The 18,311-nt window shown below is 35.6% G+C and overlaps 1 protein-coding gene across 3 annotated transcripts in view; it reads right to left on the reverse strand.

The window, feature by feature from the left end:
• ROCK1 (Rho associated coiled-coil containing protein kinase 1) overlaps positions 1-18,311 on the reverse strand; it is a 151,987-nt gene that overhangs the window by 100,029 nt on the left and 33,647 nt on the right. For all 3 annotated transcript variants that reach the window (XM_046024946.1, XM_046024944.1, XM_046024943.1), the window contains exon 2: positions 10,948-11,029. In XM_046024946.1, coding sequence (XP_045880902.1) covers positions 10,948-11,029 — 82 coding nt within the window. The remainder of the gene's footprint in view (positions 1-10,947; positions 11,030-18,311) is intronic.

Here is an 18,311-nt window from a genome sequence, read left to right on the forward strand (position 1 = left end):
TTCATGTCCCTCAAGAAAGTACTATTTTTCTTACACTTCACTACAGAGTTCAAGAATTAATCCCAATATATTATGACTACAATCCTGTCCCCAACTCCTGGAAACAGTAATACATTCGCCATTCAAGGGTTAGAGTTACCCAACTATGCAAGCCATTCATGACCTAATATGCAAAAAAAATCAAGTCTGCCAAAACCTTACTACATTTCAATGCTTTCTGGCTGGAATATGTCCCACATTACGCAGACTCCTATATGTACCTTAATTTTAAGCTGTGGAGGAGTTTTTGTTGTTGCTTTTTAAAGATTTATTTATTTATTTATTTGAGAGAGAGAGAGAGAGAAAACGAGTGAGCATACAGGCAAGAGTGCAGGAGGGGCAGAGGGAGAGAATTTTTTTTTTTTTAAATATTATATTTATTTATTTGAGACAGACAGAGAGAGATCATGAGTAGGCAGAGAGGCAGGCAGAGAGCCTGATGCAGGGCTCAATCCCACAACCCTGAGATCATGACCTGAGCCAAAGGCAGATGCTTAACCCACTGAGCCACCCAGGTGCCCCAGGGAGAGAATCTTTAAGCTGACTTCCTGTTGAGGGTGGCTGACATAGGTCAGATGCTTAACTGACTGAGCCACCCACACACCTCGAAATTTGTCCTTTTTCAATGTAGAACAGTATATATAGGTAGTACATAAATTCTGCTTTTAGAATTGTTGCTCCTTAGAATTCCTGAAAAAGTATAGACCTCTAACTACATCAAACTTTATATTCCAAGCAGGTGAAAACCATCTTTAGTTTTACTAGAGATAATGTAATACACATCTTCAATATTACAGTATGTAATGAGACAATCTTAGGAGAAACTAGTCACAAACATTAAAATCAGGGCTTTTCTATTAAGTCATAAAGTCTTGCGATGTTTTGTTTGAATTATTCTCATGACCTTAATTTAAAGTGAGAAAAAGTCTTCTCTTTACTATTGAGCAATATGTATCTTTTGTGTAATTCTATAAGGAGCTAAGGCAAACATAGTCAAGTTGTTTTTGCTTCCCTGGATGAACAATGGATTCTTTGATGAATCAGCAAAATATACTGAACTGAAAATAATGTATTTCTCCTTTACAATTTTAATACAAGATAACTGCTTACTAATTTTATTTATTTGTTTATTTATTTTAAGATTTATTTATTTGACTGAAAGACAAAAATCACAAGTAAGCAGAGAGGCAGGCAGAGAGGGAGGAGGAAGCAAGCTCCCTGCCAAGCAGAGAGCCCAATGCAGGGCTCCATCCCAGGACCCTGGGATCAAGACCAGAGCCGAGGGCGCCCACTGAGCCACGCGAGGGCGCCCACTGAGCCACGTGGGTGCCCCCTGCTTACTAATTTTAATCACCAACCAATGAATAGCTAATTTAAAGATAATAGTAACATTCAACTATCATAATCATTTAATAAGTAAAAAGGTTTCATGATTTTACAAATTTTAAAAGTATAGAGAAGAAACATTTTATGTTTTGAAACCTGCCAGAGTGATGTGTTAAACCTGGAAAGAAGAATAAACGTTCTAAACTTTCTAATGGCCATTACTGCCTATTTACATAAAAACAAACACCTAATTGTCTGTAATCCATGAAATCTCATTTTTGGAAGGAGATTAGGAAAGTAGCCACTAGAGAAAAGGTTAAATTCTATTTTATGAAACATTAAAATATTGTATGATTGGTTACCAAATATAATTACTTGGAAAAATAAAAATAAAAACTTTAAATACAACTCTTTTACAATGATAAATGTAATCCTTTAATATAATAATAATAATATAATGATAATATAATATATAAAATATATTATATTAATATATAATGTATAATAATTTAATATGATGATACAATGATTTACCCTTTAAAATGATAAAAGAAACTTCAGAAAAAAATTTATTTTCCACATCTCAACTGAAATTATATTGTTCTTGCCAACTGTGGCTTGTTTGTCGATTTACCTACATGCTTGTTTTTGATTTGATGATTTTACGTGGGTGGCTATCTTTTTTAGAAATTACTATTCTGAGACAGGTTAACAATGACTAAATACATATATCATCAACTCTAGGCTACTGATTACATCTGGAAGAGGAAGACATGAGGCCCAAGGCCTAGGTTGTAACTTAACATCTTATTTTGAACAAAAGACCAGAAGCAAATAAAGCAAAATGTTAACTACTAATTTAACAGTGATCATGGATACACAGATATGTGTTATATCAATTCATCTGAAATATGTGGTAATAAAAAACAATGATCATATCCCAACTCTACTAACAAAAGAATACCTTCTAGATCATCTCTTAACAAGTCAGCATTTAACCTCTAATACATTTAACAAATATTTAATGTCTACCTAATATTCAGCCAGCTTTTGCAACACAAATACAACTGCCCCTGGTCTCATGACACTTCCAGTCTAGTGATGAGGGAAGAAAAGCAATGGTATCAATCAGATAATCACACAAATAAATATAACCTAACTGTGATAAGTGCCTAAGAGACCATGAAAGTACATTCCTAGCAACAGTACATCTCACCTAGCTCCAGGGGCTAGGAAACGAAAAGTGAAAAGCTTATTTGAAATTTAAAGGATAATTCCTTTAAGTTGGATGGGGTTAGTTAGAAGGAATTTTAGAATGAGGAAAACAACATCTAAAAGTATTGTGGAGAAGGTATCAGAGTGTTTTCTAGTAACTAACTATAAGCAGTGCAGTGAAGGTAGAAGGAAATAAAGGAGTAGCCCTAGAGGTAAGAATGTAACTTGAAAGGTCATACAGAAGGTTGTATGAAAGGCTGGGAGTGATATTTGACTTAAGCAATTTGCAGTTGAAAAAAAATCCTCTGGCAGCAGCATAGAAAACCAACTGTAAATGGGGAAAACAGATAAACTGAGACTAGATAGAAGACTTAACTGAAATCAATCAATGGAGATGATGAAGCCTGAACAAGAACAGTTGTAACAGAAAACCAAGTTCAAGCCTCTGTGTGAAGACTGCTATTGACCAAAATCCACATTCATGGGTGTTTTCTTCAGTTTATAAATAAGACCATTTGTTTATCTTCAATCTTCTGGCAGCTCCACCATTCTGCAAAGGTTTTCTAAAGATCCTCAACACATCAGCATGTTCACTCACTATTCTAGGGTGTAATATGCCTACATCTGGGAATGTAACCTACCATTTCAGTCTTTTCTGCTGTCTTCATTACCCCTTCCCACTTATCATCAATCAAGTTCAATTTATACCAAATTCCTGCCTCCTCAAAGATAACATATTTTTAGATGGCTCTCTGACTTAACAAATGCTATTCCCTCTCTGCCTGAATTGTTCTTCCTCAATTAAGAAATCTAGCCAAGGGGAACCTCGGTCACTCAGTCGGTTGGGCAGCAAGCTCTTGGTTTGGCTCAGGTCATAATATCTCAAATAAATCTTTAAAAGAAAAAAAAAAAAAGAAATCTGGCCTGGTCTTTAAAGACTCCACTCAAATACTACTTTCCTTCTTAAGGCTTTCTTTACTACCTCAAGATCTGTGTATCATTACATTCTCTACAAAGTTCAATTATAAAAGTACACATTTATAAAAAAGTATATATATAAAAGTTACTATTTGCTCCTGTATTTCCCTTCACAAGATGGTAAGATCTACAGCTTTAAAGAAAAACACTGTCCCATTCTTCATGTCTGTAGTGACTGGACATGAAAAAAATATTTCAAGAATAAATGGTCTCGCAGGGGTGCTGGGTGGCTCAATCTGCCAGGTGTCCAACACTTGGTTTCCACTCTGGTGGTGATCTCAGAGTCATGGGATGGAGCCCTGCTCTGGCATCCACATTGGGTGTGGAGCCTGCTGGAAATTCTCTCTCTCCCCTGCCCCTTCCCTCTGCCCCTTCCCACCACCCCCAGCTCTCGCAAAAAGGAAGGAAGGAAGGAAGGACAGGAGAAATGAAGGAAGAGAGGGTGGGAGGGAGGGAGAGAAAGGTGGTAGTGTGTAGTAAATTTATCACTTTCTCATACATCTTCAACCCATTACTCTAAATGGAGGATGAGCAGGGGAAGTTACTTTTGTTGTCTTAAGAATTTCTCACAAGTCTTGGCTCTTCACAGGCTTTTGGTCTAACCCATTTTTTACAGATTTATGCTACTCTTTCACATTTATCTCTGGATATGTACTCATACTTGATATGGTTGTTTCCAATCTGAGCTAAGAACTTTTGTAGAGGGGCACCTGGGTGGCTCAGTGGGTTAAGACTCTGCCTTTGGCTCAGGTCATGATCTTGGGGTCCTGGGATCAAGCCCCACATTGGGCTCTTTGCTCAGTGGGGAGCCTGCTTCCTCCTCTCTTTCTGCCTGCTTCTCTGCCTACTTGTGATCTCTTTCTCTGTCAAGTAAATAAATAAAAATCTTAAAAAAACAAACAAATAAAAAAAGAAACTTCTATAGAATAACCCTGATTTCCTGAGCTAAAACTTTCTTATATTTACCCCTTTTTGAAATTCATCCTTCACCTGGAATCACTATTAATAGGATATATCTTTTATATAAGTTTGATTAAATCTCTAAGCTTAGAGCACGTGCCGAACCATGCCCAGTATTTTCTCCTTCATTAATATAAAGTCTTGCCATTTGCGACGACGTGGATGGAACTAGAGCGTATCATGCTTAGTGAAATAAGTCAATCGGAGAAAGACAACTATCATATGATCTCCCTGATATGAGGACATGGAGAAGCAACATGGGGGGTAGGGGGATAGGAGAAGAATAAATGAAACAAGATGGGATTGGGAGGGAGACAAACCATAAATGACTCTTAAGCTCACAAAACAAACTGGGGGTTGCTGGGGGGAGGTGGGATTGGGAGAGGGGGAGCGGGCTATGGACATTGGGGAGGGGAGGCGAACCATAAGAGACTATGGACTCTGAAAAACAACCTGAGGGTTTTGAAGGGTCAGGGGTGGGAGGTTGGGGGAACAGGTGGTGGGTAATAGGGAGGGCACGTTTTGCATGGAGCACTGGGTGTTGTGCAAAAACAATGAATACTGTTACGCTGAAAAAATAAATAAAATGGAAAAAAAAAAAAATAAAGTCTTGGACAGTAGTTCTCAACTGAGAGCAATTTTGATGCCCAGGGGACATTTGGCAAAGTCTTGAGAAATTTTTGGTTATCACAACCGAAGGAAGGAGATGAGTATGCTACTGGCATCTAGAAGGTAGAGGCCAGGGATGCTACTAAATACCTTACAATGTAAAGGACCAGCCCCTCCCCACAACAGAGTTATCTGACCCAAAACGTCAACTGTGCCATTTCTGAGGAAATCTGGTCTAAAATGAACTGAGGGCACCTGGGTGGCTCAGTGGGTTAAGCCTCTGCCTTCGGCTCAGGTCATGATCTCAGGGTCCTGGGATCAAGTCCTGCATCAGGCTCTCTGCTTGGCAGGGAGCCTGCTTTCTCCTCCTCTCTCTCTCTGCCTACTTGTGATCTCTGTCTGTCAAATAAATACATAAATAAAATCTTTAAAAAATAAAATAAAAAATAAAATGAACTGAATGCTTTGTCTCAAAGTCTCTGTCAAATCCCAAATGCTACCACTTCAGACTTTTTGGCCACAATTAACTCAGAATAGCTAATTATTGTCATATTTTCTCAATAAATAAATAATTGATAAAGCAAATAAAATCTATCTACTGTTAATATGCTTTTATAAGTAGAGAGCTGCTACACCATCACTACCAGAGCTTATATGCCACTTCTGTAATCTATGAGGAATGCTATAGTATGCTACCATAAAATACCATCTCAAGGTTTTTTTTTTATACAAACAAATGCTCTTTACTCTCAGGTTCATGGAATTTCTCATACAATGGTCTTCCCTCCTCTATTATCTTCTTTCAGACTGGTTAGATTTGTTTAATAAGTTTGCCTTTCTACTAACGTAATTATAAATCCTATACCTCAAATCTCAGTGACATTCATAATGGTTTACAAACATATACAGTCATAATCACTGTTTCCAAATATTCCCTTTCTCTTTCTTCCAATGCACTCCCCAAACACGTTTCTTCTAAAATGTAACTAACTCCCACCATTTTATCTGGATCTCTCTCTAATGCCTACTTAAAATTCACCTTAAAATCTTTATTAGTTATGTGAGGATGATAAACATTTTATTTGTAGTCCTTATTATTTGGGTACCATACACCAGAGTCCAGAAAAGCAAATCTTTATATTTAACTACTTATTCAGTCAAATGGTCACAGATTCTCATTTCCCTTACAGTCTGTAAACATTCTTCAACACGAAGAGATGAAAACTAGCAACCTGTAATATAGTTAGGCCTGAAGTTTAAAATATTTCAAACTTCTATACTTTAAAGCTGTTATACCCTAGTGCGACTTCAGTTGAATTACTAAAGAGAAAGGTTTTTTTTTTATTTTTAATTTATTTATTTTTTCAGCGTAATAGTATTCATTGTTTTTGCACAACACCCAGTGCTCCATGCAAAACGTGCCCTCCCTATTACCCACCACCTGTTCCCCCAACCTCCCACCCCTGACCCTTCAAAACCCTCAGGTTGTTTTTCAGAGTCCATAGTCTAAAGAGAAAGATTTTATCCCATATTCCAAGTGTATCCTTATATCACTCTGATACCTGTCAGCAAAAAGCAATTCAAAGCAAACATTCACCCTCAGTAAAAAAATTCTGATGTACTTACTAATAAAAGCAATAAATACCCATAATTGAATTTCGGAATATAAAATCCTATCATTCTATGAATATCTATTACTCTGTGTGAAGTATTACATAAATACACTTGAGCTGAAGGGGAATGTTATGTCATATAAACAGAATCATATAGTATATACCCTTTTTTGCCTGGCTTTTTCCACTTACCACACTGCTTTTGAAATTTATTGATGTTTTGTACATATCAGTTAATTTATTCCTTTTAACTGTTAAATATTCCATTATATGGATGTACCAAAATTTGTTTATCCACTACCAACTGATGGGCATTTAAGTAGCTTCCAGTCTATAGCAATTTTGAATAAAGCCGCCTTTAACATTCTCATAGAGATCTTTGTATAGACACATGCTTTCGTTTCTCTTGGATAAAAACCCAGAAGTGGGATTCCTGGATCATAAGGTAAATGTACGTATAACTCTATCAGAAAATGCCAATTGTTTGCCAGAGTGCCTTACCATTTTACAAACCACCCAGCAATGTCCTATAGTTCAGTTGCTCCACATTTTCACATATACTTGATACTGTCAGTTTTTTAAAAATTTTAGTTATTTTAATAGATATGTAACAGTATCTCATTGTGGCCATAATTTGAAATTATCCGATGACTAAACATGTTGTATATTGGCCAACTGTGCATCTTCTTTGCAGAAATGTCTACTCAAAAATGTTCATTTTTAAATTGGGTAATCTTTCTAATGTTGACTTGTAAGACTTACTTATATATTCTATATACCACTCCTTTATCAGGTATATGATTGCTAACATTTTCTCCCACTGTGTCCTCTGAAGTACAAAAGTTTTTAATTTTGATGATGTCCATTTTATTTATTTTTCTATTGTTGCTTGTACCATCAGTATTATATCTAAGAAACTGACTAATTCAAGGGCATGAAGATTTATGCCAACATTTTCTTCTAAGAGTTTTATAGCTTGGTTTTAACATTCTGAATTTATTTTGCATATGGTGTAAGACAGGAATCCAACTTCATTCTTTTATATATAGATACCCAGTTGTCTGAGCACCATTTGTTGAAAAGACTATTCTTTCTCCTTTCATGTGTTTTGCAACTATTTTCTCCCAATCTATGGCTCATATTTTCATTTTCCTAGCAGTATCTTCTAAAAAAAATTTTTTTTGAATTTTGAAGCCTAATCTATCTTCTTTTAAAAGTGGTTTGTGTTATTTGTGTCCCATCCAAGAAAGTCTTGCCTAAATGGTCACAAATATTTTCTATGTTTTCATCTAGAAGTGCTACTTTAGCTCTTAAGTCTAGCTTATGAAAAATTTTGAGTTGCATTTTGTATGGTGTGAAGTAAGATCCAAATTCTGAATTACCTTGTCACCTCTGCTGAAAATAAGTTCACTGTATGTATGGGTCTATTTTTGGATTCTCTACTTTGTTCCATTTATCTATGTTTATTATTTCATCAATATTATACTGTCTTCATCTTGAAAATCCTATAGTGTTAGTTCTCCAGCTTTGCTCTTACTTTCCAAAATTGCTTTGGCTAGTATTCTAGATCTGTCACATTTTCATATGAATTTTAGAATTCCCAGTCACTTTATACAAAACAAAACAAAACAAAAAAACCTCTTAGGTTATGAGAATACATGGATTCTATTTATAAGTTAATATGGGGACTCTTAATATTTTTTTACTGAACTGTCCAATCCATGAACATTGAATATCCATTTTTTTTAGGTCTTCTGTAATTGCTCAGTAATATTACGTAGTTTTCAGTCTGTAAGTGTTACACATATTTTGTCAAATTTATCTCTAAGTTTGTCATGTTTTTGCTTCTATTGTGAATGGTACTACATTTGTTACATCAACTTCAAACTGGTTGTCACTAATATATAGAAAGACAATTGCTTTCTGCATATTAATCTTCTAATTTGCAGTCTTATTGATGCTTTTTGGGTAGAATCTTAAGATTTTTGTATATACAAAACATAGTGTCTGAAAAAATTTTTTTTACTTCTTCATGATTTTTCTTTATTTTACCTTATTGCACTATCTAGAACCTCCACAACAAGGCTGAATGAATGTGGTAATAAGAGAAGACAGACTTGCCTCTTCCTGATCTTAGGGGCAAAGAATTTAGTCATACACAATTAAATACAATCTAACTGCTTGTTTTTTATAGATTCTCTTAATCACTACAAGGAAGTTTCCTTCAATTCCTAGTCTGCAGAGATATATTTTTTAATCAAAAATGGATACTGGACGTAGGGCGCCTGAGTGGCTCAGTAGGTTAGAGCCTCGCCTTCGGCTCGGGTTGTGGTCTCAGAGTCCTGGGATCGAGCCCCGCAGGCTCTCCGCTTAGCGGGGAGCCTGCTTCCTCCTATCTCTCTGCCTGCCTCTCTCTCTGCCTGCCTCTCTGCCTGCTTGTGATCTCTCTCTCTCTGTCAGATGAATAAACAGAATCTTTAAAAAAAAAAAAAAATGGATACTGGACTTTATCAAATGTTTTTTATTTCCTGCGATGATATTATGGATTTTTTATTATGTTAATGTGGTAAATTAAACTAATTGATTTTTGAACCTTGATCTAACTTTACAATGCAATCCTAGTATAAGCCCTCTTCCGTCACAATTTTTACATAATGCTTAGATATAATTTGTTAAAATTTTGTCACGTTACTCTCTACTTTTCTCCAATTTAAAAATTAGATAGGTTTATCAGTTAAAAGTTTACTTTAGGCTTTATACTTTAATTTTATTTTACTTATTTCTACTGTGGCTATTGGTATTTCTATTTTAAAATGTAATATAATGGCATACTTATATTATGAAAGCAGTAATGGTGCACAGTAAAATGAGTAATAAATTAAGAAAATGTGTTCCAATCCTTGTTGCATACTTTACAAAATCACACAGCCCCTCCTTTGTACCAATGAACATTTTATTCTTTGCCTCTCATCAAATAAGAAATGGTCAAGATTCTCCACCTTTTTAGTTCCTTTGCTCTATTTTTAAGTAGAAGGTAAACAAATGTAAACAGTAATAAAAATCTCCTGTAATTTCAGTAAGATGTGAGAAATTAAGAAATTTATAGTTCAAAAGTTCCCAATTCAGGTTCTGGCACCAATTCCAAAACAAAATTCAGTTGAATAAATATTTTTATAAAAAACAGACACTTAAAAAAATTAAATTGATAGGGACGCCTGGGTGGCTCAGTTGGTTAAGCAGCTGCCTTCGGCTCAGGTCATGATCCCAGCGTCCTGGGATCAAGTCCCACATTGGGCTCCTTGCTCAGCAGGGAGCCTGCTTCTCCCTCTGCCTCTGCCTGCCACTCTGTCTGCCTGTGCTCACTCTCTCTAACAAATAAATAAAATCTTTAAAAAAATAAAAAAATAAATAAAATCTTTAAAAAAATTAAATTGATAGGTAAAATTCTGAGGCAAGATTTCAAAGTGTAAAAATGATAAACATAACAAAGTAAAAAGATCTGACTAGAAAAAGAAACTTTTCTAACAAAACATATGCGACCAAAATTGAATGATAACACTAAAACCAGCCCAACCCAAATATATCACTATGCACAGTTTAGGAACAGAAATAAAGAAATGGAATGGAAAGATTTTATGATTTAAATTTTATTATTTTTTTAAGATTAAAAGTTTGAAACTATCTTAATAAATTCTCTAATCAAATTTTAAGTGATAAAATCTAAATATCAAAATCTAAAAAGGTTTTTAGAAAAGAAACTGTAAAGCCTAAATATATACCAGCTTTCATGGAAAAACAATGGTATCGCTCGGCGGCAGGATTGCTTTTCATGTGCAATCTGTTCTTAACTGCCGGTATTAAAACATAATGGCTAATAATTTACAAATGAAAAATAGAGGATAAATATAACACTATTGAAATTCAATGTGCATGTATGTATATTATTTTAACGTACTTACTTTAGCCATTACTTTTCATTCCCTTTTCTGCAAAATATTTTATAAAATATTCTCCTGCTAGGAACTCAAATTAATAAACTAATTAATAACATTTCTTTCCTATTTCCTGCTCACTTTATATAGGAATTTTAGATGAAATAACCAGAGTAAACAGAAGAAAAAAAATTTTAAAAGATGGGCTTGAAATATTTAAGTGAAGATTTTGTTATATACAGTCTGTCATAAACCTCCACAAAAAAATTACTTACATCTGCTTAAAAAGTTGTCAATATTTTTGTTTTTTCTTAAGGCAGGAAAATCCAAATCATATACCAAAGCATCCAATCCATCCTAAACAAATAAACAAACAAACAGTTAGTTTTCTGGATCACACTATGAACACTTTCCTTTTTTATGAGTAAAGAGTAGAACATATGCTTTAACATTTAATTTGGCCTCTCTCATATATCTTGCATTCATTTAATACCTTCTACAAGGTTACACGGGTGCCATAAAAAGATAAATTTTTTTAAATTTCATATACAGATTTTTCACCTTCTAAATTGCCCAGTCTGAGAAAGCAGCAAAATCACCACAAATTGGCTACACATGACTTTAACACATGCCCTTGACCTCGTAAGGGCATGAAATTTTACTTTCATTCCCCTACTACATTTACCCTTATTTCTGACACTGATCAAAACAAATGGCTTGTATTTGTTACTATCAGTATTTTATAAGGCAGTAGCTAAACGTCGGTGCCTAAAATGTGTATTTAGTATAAAATAAATTCTGCGTTTAGATACATTTTTTCAATTACAAAAAGACATTGGGTTTTCATAAGGCTTCTCTTTCTTTCTTTGAAGCACTTTACAGGACAACCATTAGTAAAAGACAAACATGGGCTTTTACTTTTAAGTGGATTTTTAAATATTATCTAAGTACAGAACAATGTGAAGGTGTACCAATCACTGCTGAAGCAGGAATACACCTATTCAGTTTATGTGTTGTGGCAGGAGCAGGAGGAACATTCAGATAATCCCAAGCAGTCTTCATATTATTTAGTTGGGGACATTCAGCAGAGCTCAAGAATAAAAGCAGAGCAGCAGAGGAAGAAACATCTTCTGCAGAGCCCCCCCCCACCCCGCCCCAGTACAGTCATGTTCACCAAAGGTTGAAGGAAAAATTAAAGCCAGAGGATAAGTGTGGTCACTCAGCTGTTTGAGAACACAAGTACTTAAAATATTTCCGAGGAAACCAGAAAGCAGAGTCAAATTTAAACACACTTTAAAATGTATCATTGCAGGCACCTGGGTAGCTTCTGCCTTCACCTCAAGGTCCTGGGATCAAGTCCTACATCAGGCTCCCTGCTCAGCAGGAAGTTAGCTTCTCCCTGCTTGTTCTTTTTTTTAAGATTTTATTTATTTATTTGACAGACACAAGTAGGCAGAGAGGCAGGCAGAGAGAGGAGGAAGCAGGCTCCCTGCCGAGCAGAGAGCCCAATTTGGGGCTGATCCCAGGACTCTGGGATCATGACCTGAGCTGAAGGCAGAGGCTTAACCCACTGAGCCACCCAGGCGCCCCCTAATTGCATGAGTTGGAAACTGAACATGGAAAAATAGGTAATAATACTAATGCTGTTGACTGCTTGAAGAGACCAACTCACCCAATAACTGGTTTTTCAAAATTCAGTTTGCACAGATCTAAGAAAAAGCTCCTCGGTTATTGCAAATTTATCTCTTTAAGATACATTTCCTAGAGTCTTCTAGGCAATTTGAGTATTTCTGGTAATACTTTTTACAGGAAAAAAGATAAAACTTTTTACAAAAATACTATTTTTAGAAAGACCAGCTGATGCTTGCTCTATTCAAAACTGGAAAACCAAACCCAGGGTGCCTGGTTGGCTCAGTTGGTTAAGTGACTGCTTGCAGCTCAGGTCATGATCCTGGAGTCCCAAGATCGAGTCCCAAATTAGGCTCCCTGCTCAATGGAGAGTGTGTTTCCCCCCTCACCCTCCCATCTCTTGTGCTCTCTTTCACTATCTCTCAAATAAATTTAAAAAATAAAAAAAAAAGGAAAATCAAACCAATAAATATGTGAACTATTTTCTAGTAAAAGACAAATTAAATATGATTTTTTAAAAAAGAACTTTAAATTCTTTAAGGCAGAAACCACAGTTAAAACCTCAATTTTTCCCACAGCACCTTGCAGAATGACTGACAAGTAGGTATAACATTTACATTAAGCCAGTGATTTTTATCTTCAACAGCAATGGCATTACATTATTTAAGAAATATTTTTCTTAAGGTTTCAGTGCATCAGGTCACTCCCCAAAATTAGATTACAGAGTAGTCCAAGTACTACTGACGACACAAGAAAATTTTTAGGTAAAATTTTGGTACTATAAAGTTGTCTGGAAAATAATCTCAATATGTTATTACATTTTATAATAACTGTTATTTTAAGAGTTCCTAGGAAACATCTACTTCCAAAGACACATGCAAATTTTAAAAGATTCAGAATTATAATAGCTTAAACTGTTTTCTAATATCAAATGAAACATTAAAAGCAAGAGAAACATATTAAACTTTACTCACATGTTCTCTTTGGTAAACATTTCGGGAACAACTGCTTCCAATCTTACTCCATGTAAGTTTCTTTTTAATTATAAATGTTAAGCACAAAAGAACCTCAAAAAATTACCTTGTTAACAACTTTACCAAATAGCAATTAGAAATATTAACTGACTTGTCCCAATACTAGCTAGCAAGTTGTATCAAAATCAAAATGCTAACTCTTAGTTTAGTAGTTAAAGATATAATATGACCATGATGAAAAGATGATTGAAAAAATCCTGAACCTCTTAAAAATGAAGTTAGGAATTGAGAATAAGTAAGTCTACTTAAACTCAAGCTGTACTGTTCAAAAATTAATGGAAAACCACAAGTCATTCTTCTAATTATAACTAGAAAGGACACTGGCTAGGACTCAAACCTGTTTGCTTTATTACACCACTACTCACTCCTCTGCATGAACTTCCTTAAACTACCTTATAAAAACTAACAGTTTTCCTGTCTTACAGTTGTTTTTTACTTCAATCTTCAAGCTAGATTTTAAATGCCTTGAGTAAGGTAAGCCCCAGAACTGAGCATCACATTTTACTTGTAATATGGTAGATAAGACTGCTGGCTCTCCTACTTCGACAATTATTCCCCTTTCCACCTTCCTAATTTAACTGTGATTTTGCTCAAGCCACCCAACTTCCTCCATGAGTTTCCAAGAGTGGGAAGACCTTCCTTGGCTTCAAGAGTTGGTTCTTAGTAGTCTAATCTACACCCAACATCATGGCCCATTACTCTCGCCAGTGTTCACTTTAAGTACAGGAACATGGTAATAATCTGTCACAGAAGACATGAGGGAAAACCTACAGCAGGATTCTGGGGGAAAGTTCCTTCTCTCTTAAAAAGAAATACATGTAAGAAATATCTTCCTTTCAAGAGCAATTGTCATGTCTGTATGTGACACCTAAAACAACAGTTGCCATCTTGCAGCCTCAAAGAAGCTGGTAGAAGACAAAGCCAAGCACAAGGAGGGCAACAGAGCCAAGGATGGAGGGACCTGGGTCCCTGATGATGTTTGTTCAATCATTGAATTGATCTACTTTGGAGCCATTCCACCCATTCCTGAGATAATGAATTGTCTGATTCAATTGCACTGCATTTTTTTTCTAAAGATTTTTATTTATTTATTTGACAGAAAGAGAGAGACAGTGAGAGGGGGAATACAAACAGGGGGCGTGGGAGAGGGAGAAGCAGGCTCCCCACTGAGCAGGAAGCCTAATGTGGGGCTTGATCCCAGGACCCTGGGATCATGACCTGAGCTGAAAGCAGACAGTTAACAAGTGAGCCACCCAGGAGCTCCTGCATTGGTTTTTCTGTTTCTTATAACTTAAAGCATCCTAACTAAAATACATAAATGTCACTGAACTGAAACAGCATTAACCAATGCATAAAGTTATAGGGACTTGTCACACTGAAAGAAAGGGTGAGAGAATTGCATAGAGAGAATCAATAGTAATTACAGGGGCAAGATGGGGCTGAAAATAGTGTCACTCTTGGGTAAATGTTGTTTGTATAACTGGACATAAGTATGGAGATGAATGATTTCTGAGTCATGCTTAATAATAAAATGAATTCCAAATGGGTTGAAAGAATTCAACCATGAAGATATAAAGGAAAAACATTTTAAAGAAAAAAAAACAGTATATTTGCATGCTACTTTTGGGAGGACAAGTCAAATAACCTTTCTGAGGTCTTCTCTTTTCTAAAATGAGGATAATTAACTACCTACAACTCATAATGGATTTGTGAGAATTAAATGAGTGAAGTATGTAAAGTGACCCTTAATGGTCCCATTTCCCTTTATTTCTCTGACATTTGAAAGTTTTACAAATTAGTCTCAATATTGCTAGAAATGACATAAAAAGAAAAATAGATATCTTAGTCATGCAGTCATAAAACTCTAAGAGTTAATCTTAGGTCATTATGCTATAAACCCTTCTCCAACACAGTAATCCCCATCTACGATTTTTTTTTTTTTAAACATCAGGTATCTGACTTTTGCTTGGCCACAGAATTTAATCACACATTTGTTAATGGAAAACCAGATGTCTCCACTAATTGTATATGGTGAGTAGGTGTCTGAACCTATAACCACACACTTTAAATTCATAGTAGTATGACGTAGTGTATGGCTTTCAGGTTCATCCATAAGCAAAATTTATGTCTTTTATCAGAGAAATAAGGACAAAAAGGTATCTAGTGTAATCTAAAGCATGTACAAAACAGAGGCTATGGGGAGTCAAGAAACTGTAATGGAGGAGAAGGACACAGCTTTCCACTATCATGCAGTGGATAAATTATACAAGGAATGTCTATTTCCAACCATAAATTGGGGCAAGGAATTCTGACTTTATTCAACACTCTAAAGTTCCGTAAGTAATGAGTAACAACTAGGCCAAAGGAAAGCTACCCTCTACTTTCACAACATGCCCGTTTTATAGTTTTATCATTGATTTAAGAACTGAAGAGGAAGGACACATAAGAGAGGAACCAATGTCAAAGAATTACAATAATTAAATTCTTTACTACTCATAGTTGAACAATGATAGTAGACCAATTATAGCTGGATAGTAGACCAGTTATAGCTGGTCTACTATCATTTTGAAAGAGGCTAGTCACATTGGAGAAGTACTTTCACATAAACACATAAAGGAAGGCATAATTAATTATAAATTTAACATTTTACAATATCTAATGACCAAACATTTCACATTTCCTAAGAAGCACTGCTGTTATTAAGAGGAAAAGATCTCACAACAACTTAAGCAAAAGAACCAGTAGGACTAAACCAGTCAAATAAACAGTTACAAACTTTAATTCTCTGGATAATTTTGAATTGCAAAATTCTATGTAAAATATCATTTTACATATATAAAATATCATTTCTTCTATGTAAAATATCATTTAGGATCAAGTCCATTAGTATTATTCATTTGTTATAAGACAGGAGAATATAATGGCAGGAGGAAAGCAAGGTATACTATGTGTAAAAACATTCATTTTTATGTTAAATTTCAAAATCTAACTGGTTACTGTTCTAAACCTACTTTTTGATTTTGTTTTTTACAGAATGGAAGAAGATATTTGCAAACGACATATCAGATAAAGGGCTAGTGTCCAAAATCTATAAGGAACTTAGCAAATTCAACACCCAAAGAACAAATAACCCAATCAAGAAATGGGCACAGGACATGAACAGACATTTCTGCAAAGAAGACATCCAGATGGCCAACAGACACATGAAAAAGTGCTCCACATCACTCGGCATCAGGGAAATACAAATCAAAACCACAATGAGATACCACCTCACACCAGCCAGAATGGCTAAAATTAACAAGTCAGGAAATGACAGATGCTGGCCAGGATGCGGAGAAAGGGGAGCCCTCCTACACAGTTGGTGGGAATGCAAGCTGGTGCAACCACTCTGGAAAACAGCATGGAGGTTCCTCAAAATGTTGAAAATAGAACTACCCTATGACTCAGCAATTGCACTACTGGGTATTTACCCTAAAGATATAAACACAGTGATCCGAAGGGACATATGCACCCGAATGTTTATAGCAGCAATGTCTACAATAGCCAAACTATGGAAAGAACCTAGATGTCCATCAACAGATGAATGGATAAAGAAGATGTGGTATATATACACAATGGAATACTATGCAGCCATCAAAAGAAATGAAATCTTGCTATTTGTGACGACGTGGATGGAACTAGAGGGTATCATGCTTAGTGAAATAAGTCAATCGGAGAAAGACAACTATCATATGATCTCCCTGATATGAGGAAGTGGAGATGCAACATGGGGGGTTAGGGGGATAGGAGAAGAATAAATGAGACAAGATGGGATTGGGGAGACAAACCATAAGTGACTCCTAATCTCACAAAACAAACTGAGGGTTGCTGGGGGGAGAGGGGGTTGGGAGAGGGGGAGTGGGGTTATGGACATTGGGGAGGGTATGTCCTATGATGAGTGCTGTGAAGTGTGTAAACCTGGCGATTCACAGACCTGTACCCCTGGGGATAAAAATACATTATATGTTTATAAAAAAATAAATAAATAAAAAATTAAAAAAAGAAAAAAAGAAACTACCAAAAACACCATGAAAACTATTGCAATAACACCAGGGGTCTCTGAAAACCAAACTATTTCTAAAACACACTACCCTTGGTACTAAAAGACTGATGTCAAACCCTTTTTAAAAAAAATTTCCTATGCTGTACTTTTTATCACTGTGACTTATTGATAACTGGAAGTCTGTGCCTCTTAATCCCTTTCATCTGTTTTACCCATTGCCCCACCCACCTTCCCTCTGGCACTCAGTAGAGTTTGTCCTGTATATTTGAGTTTGTTTTTTCACTTACTTTGTTTTTCAGATTCCACATATAAGTGAAACCACAAGGTATTTGTCTTTGACCTATTTTGCTTAGCATAATACCCTCTAAGTCCATCCATGTTGTCACACGTGGCTAGATCTTGTTCTTTTTAATGGTTGAGTAATGTGCTAGTGTATCTGTGTCTGTATGTGTGCCTGTGTGTGTATGATCACATCTTCTTTACCCATTCATCTACCAATGGACACACATCACGCCTACTACAAATAATGATGCAATAAACACAGGAGTACATTTATCTTTTCAAAACAATGTCTTCATTTTCTTTTTTCTTTTTTAAGTGGGCTCCATGCCCAGCATGGAGTCCAACATAGGATTTGAACTCATGACCCTGAAATCAAGACCTGAGCTGGGATCAAAAGTCAGATGCTCAACTGACTGAGCCATCCAGGTGACCCTCATTTTCTTTAGTAGTAGACATACTGGATCATATGTTTCTATTTTTAATTTTTTGAGGAATTTCCATACTATTTTCCACAGTGGTTACACCAATTTACATTCCCACCAACAGTGCAGAGTTGGAGCACTTTTCTCCACATCCTTGCCAACACTTACTTTTCCTCTTTTATTTGATACTAGCTATTCTGACTAGTGTGAGGTGGTATCTCATTGTGGTT

The sequence above is a fragment of the Meles meles genome, chromosome 12 (assembly GCF_922984935.1).
Source record: "Meles meles chromosome 12, mMelMel3.1 paternal haplotype, whole genome shotgun sequence".
Classification (NCBI taxonomy): Eukaryota; Metazoa; Chordata; class Mammalia; order Carnivora; family Mustelidae; genus Meles; species Meles meles.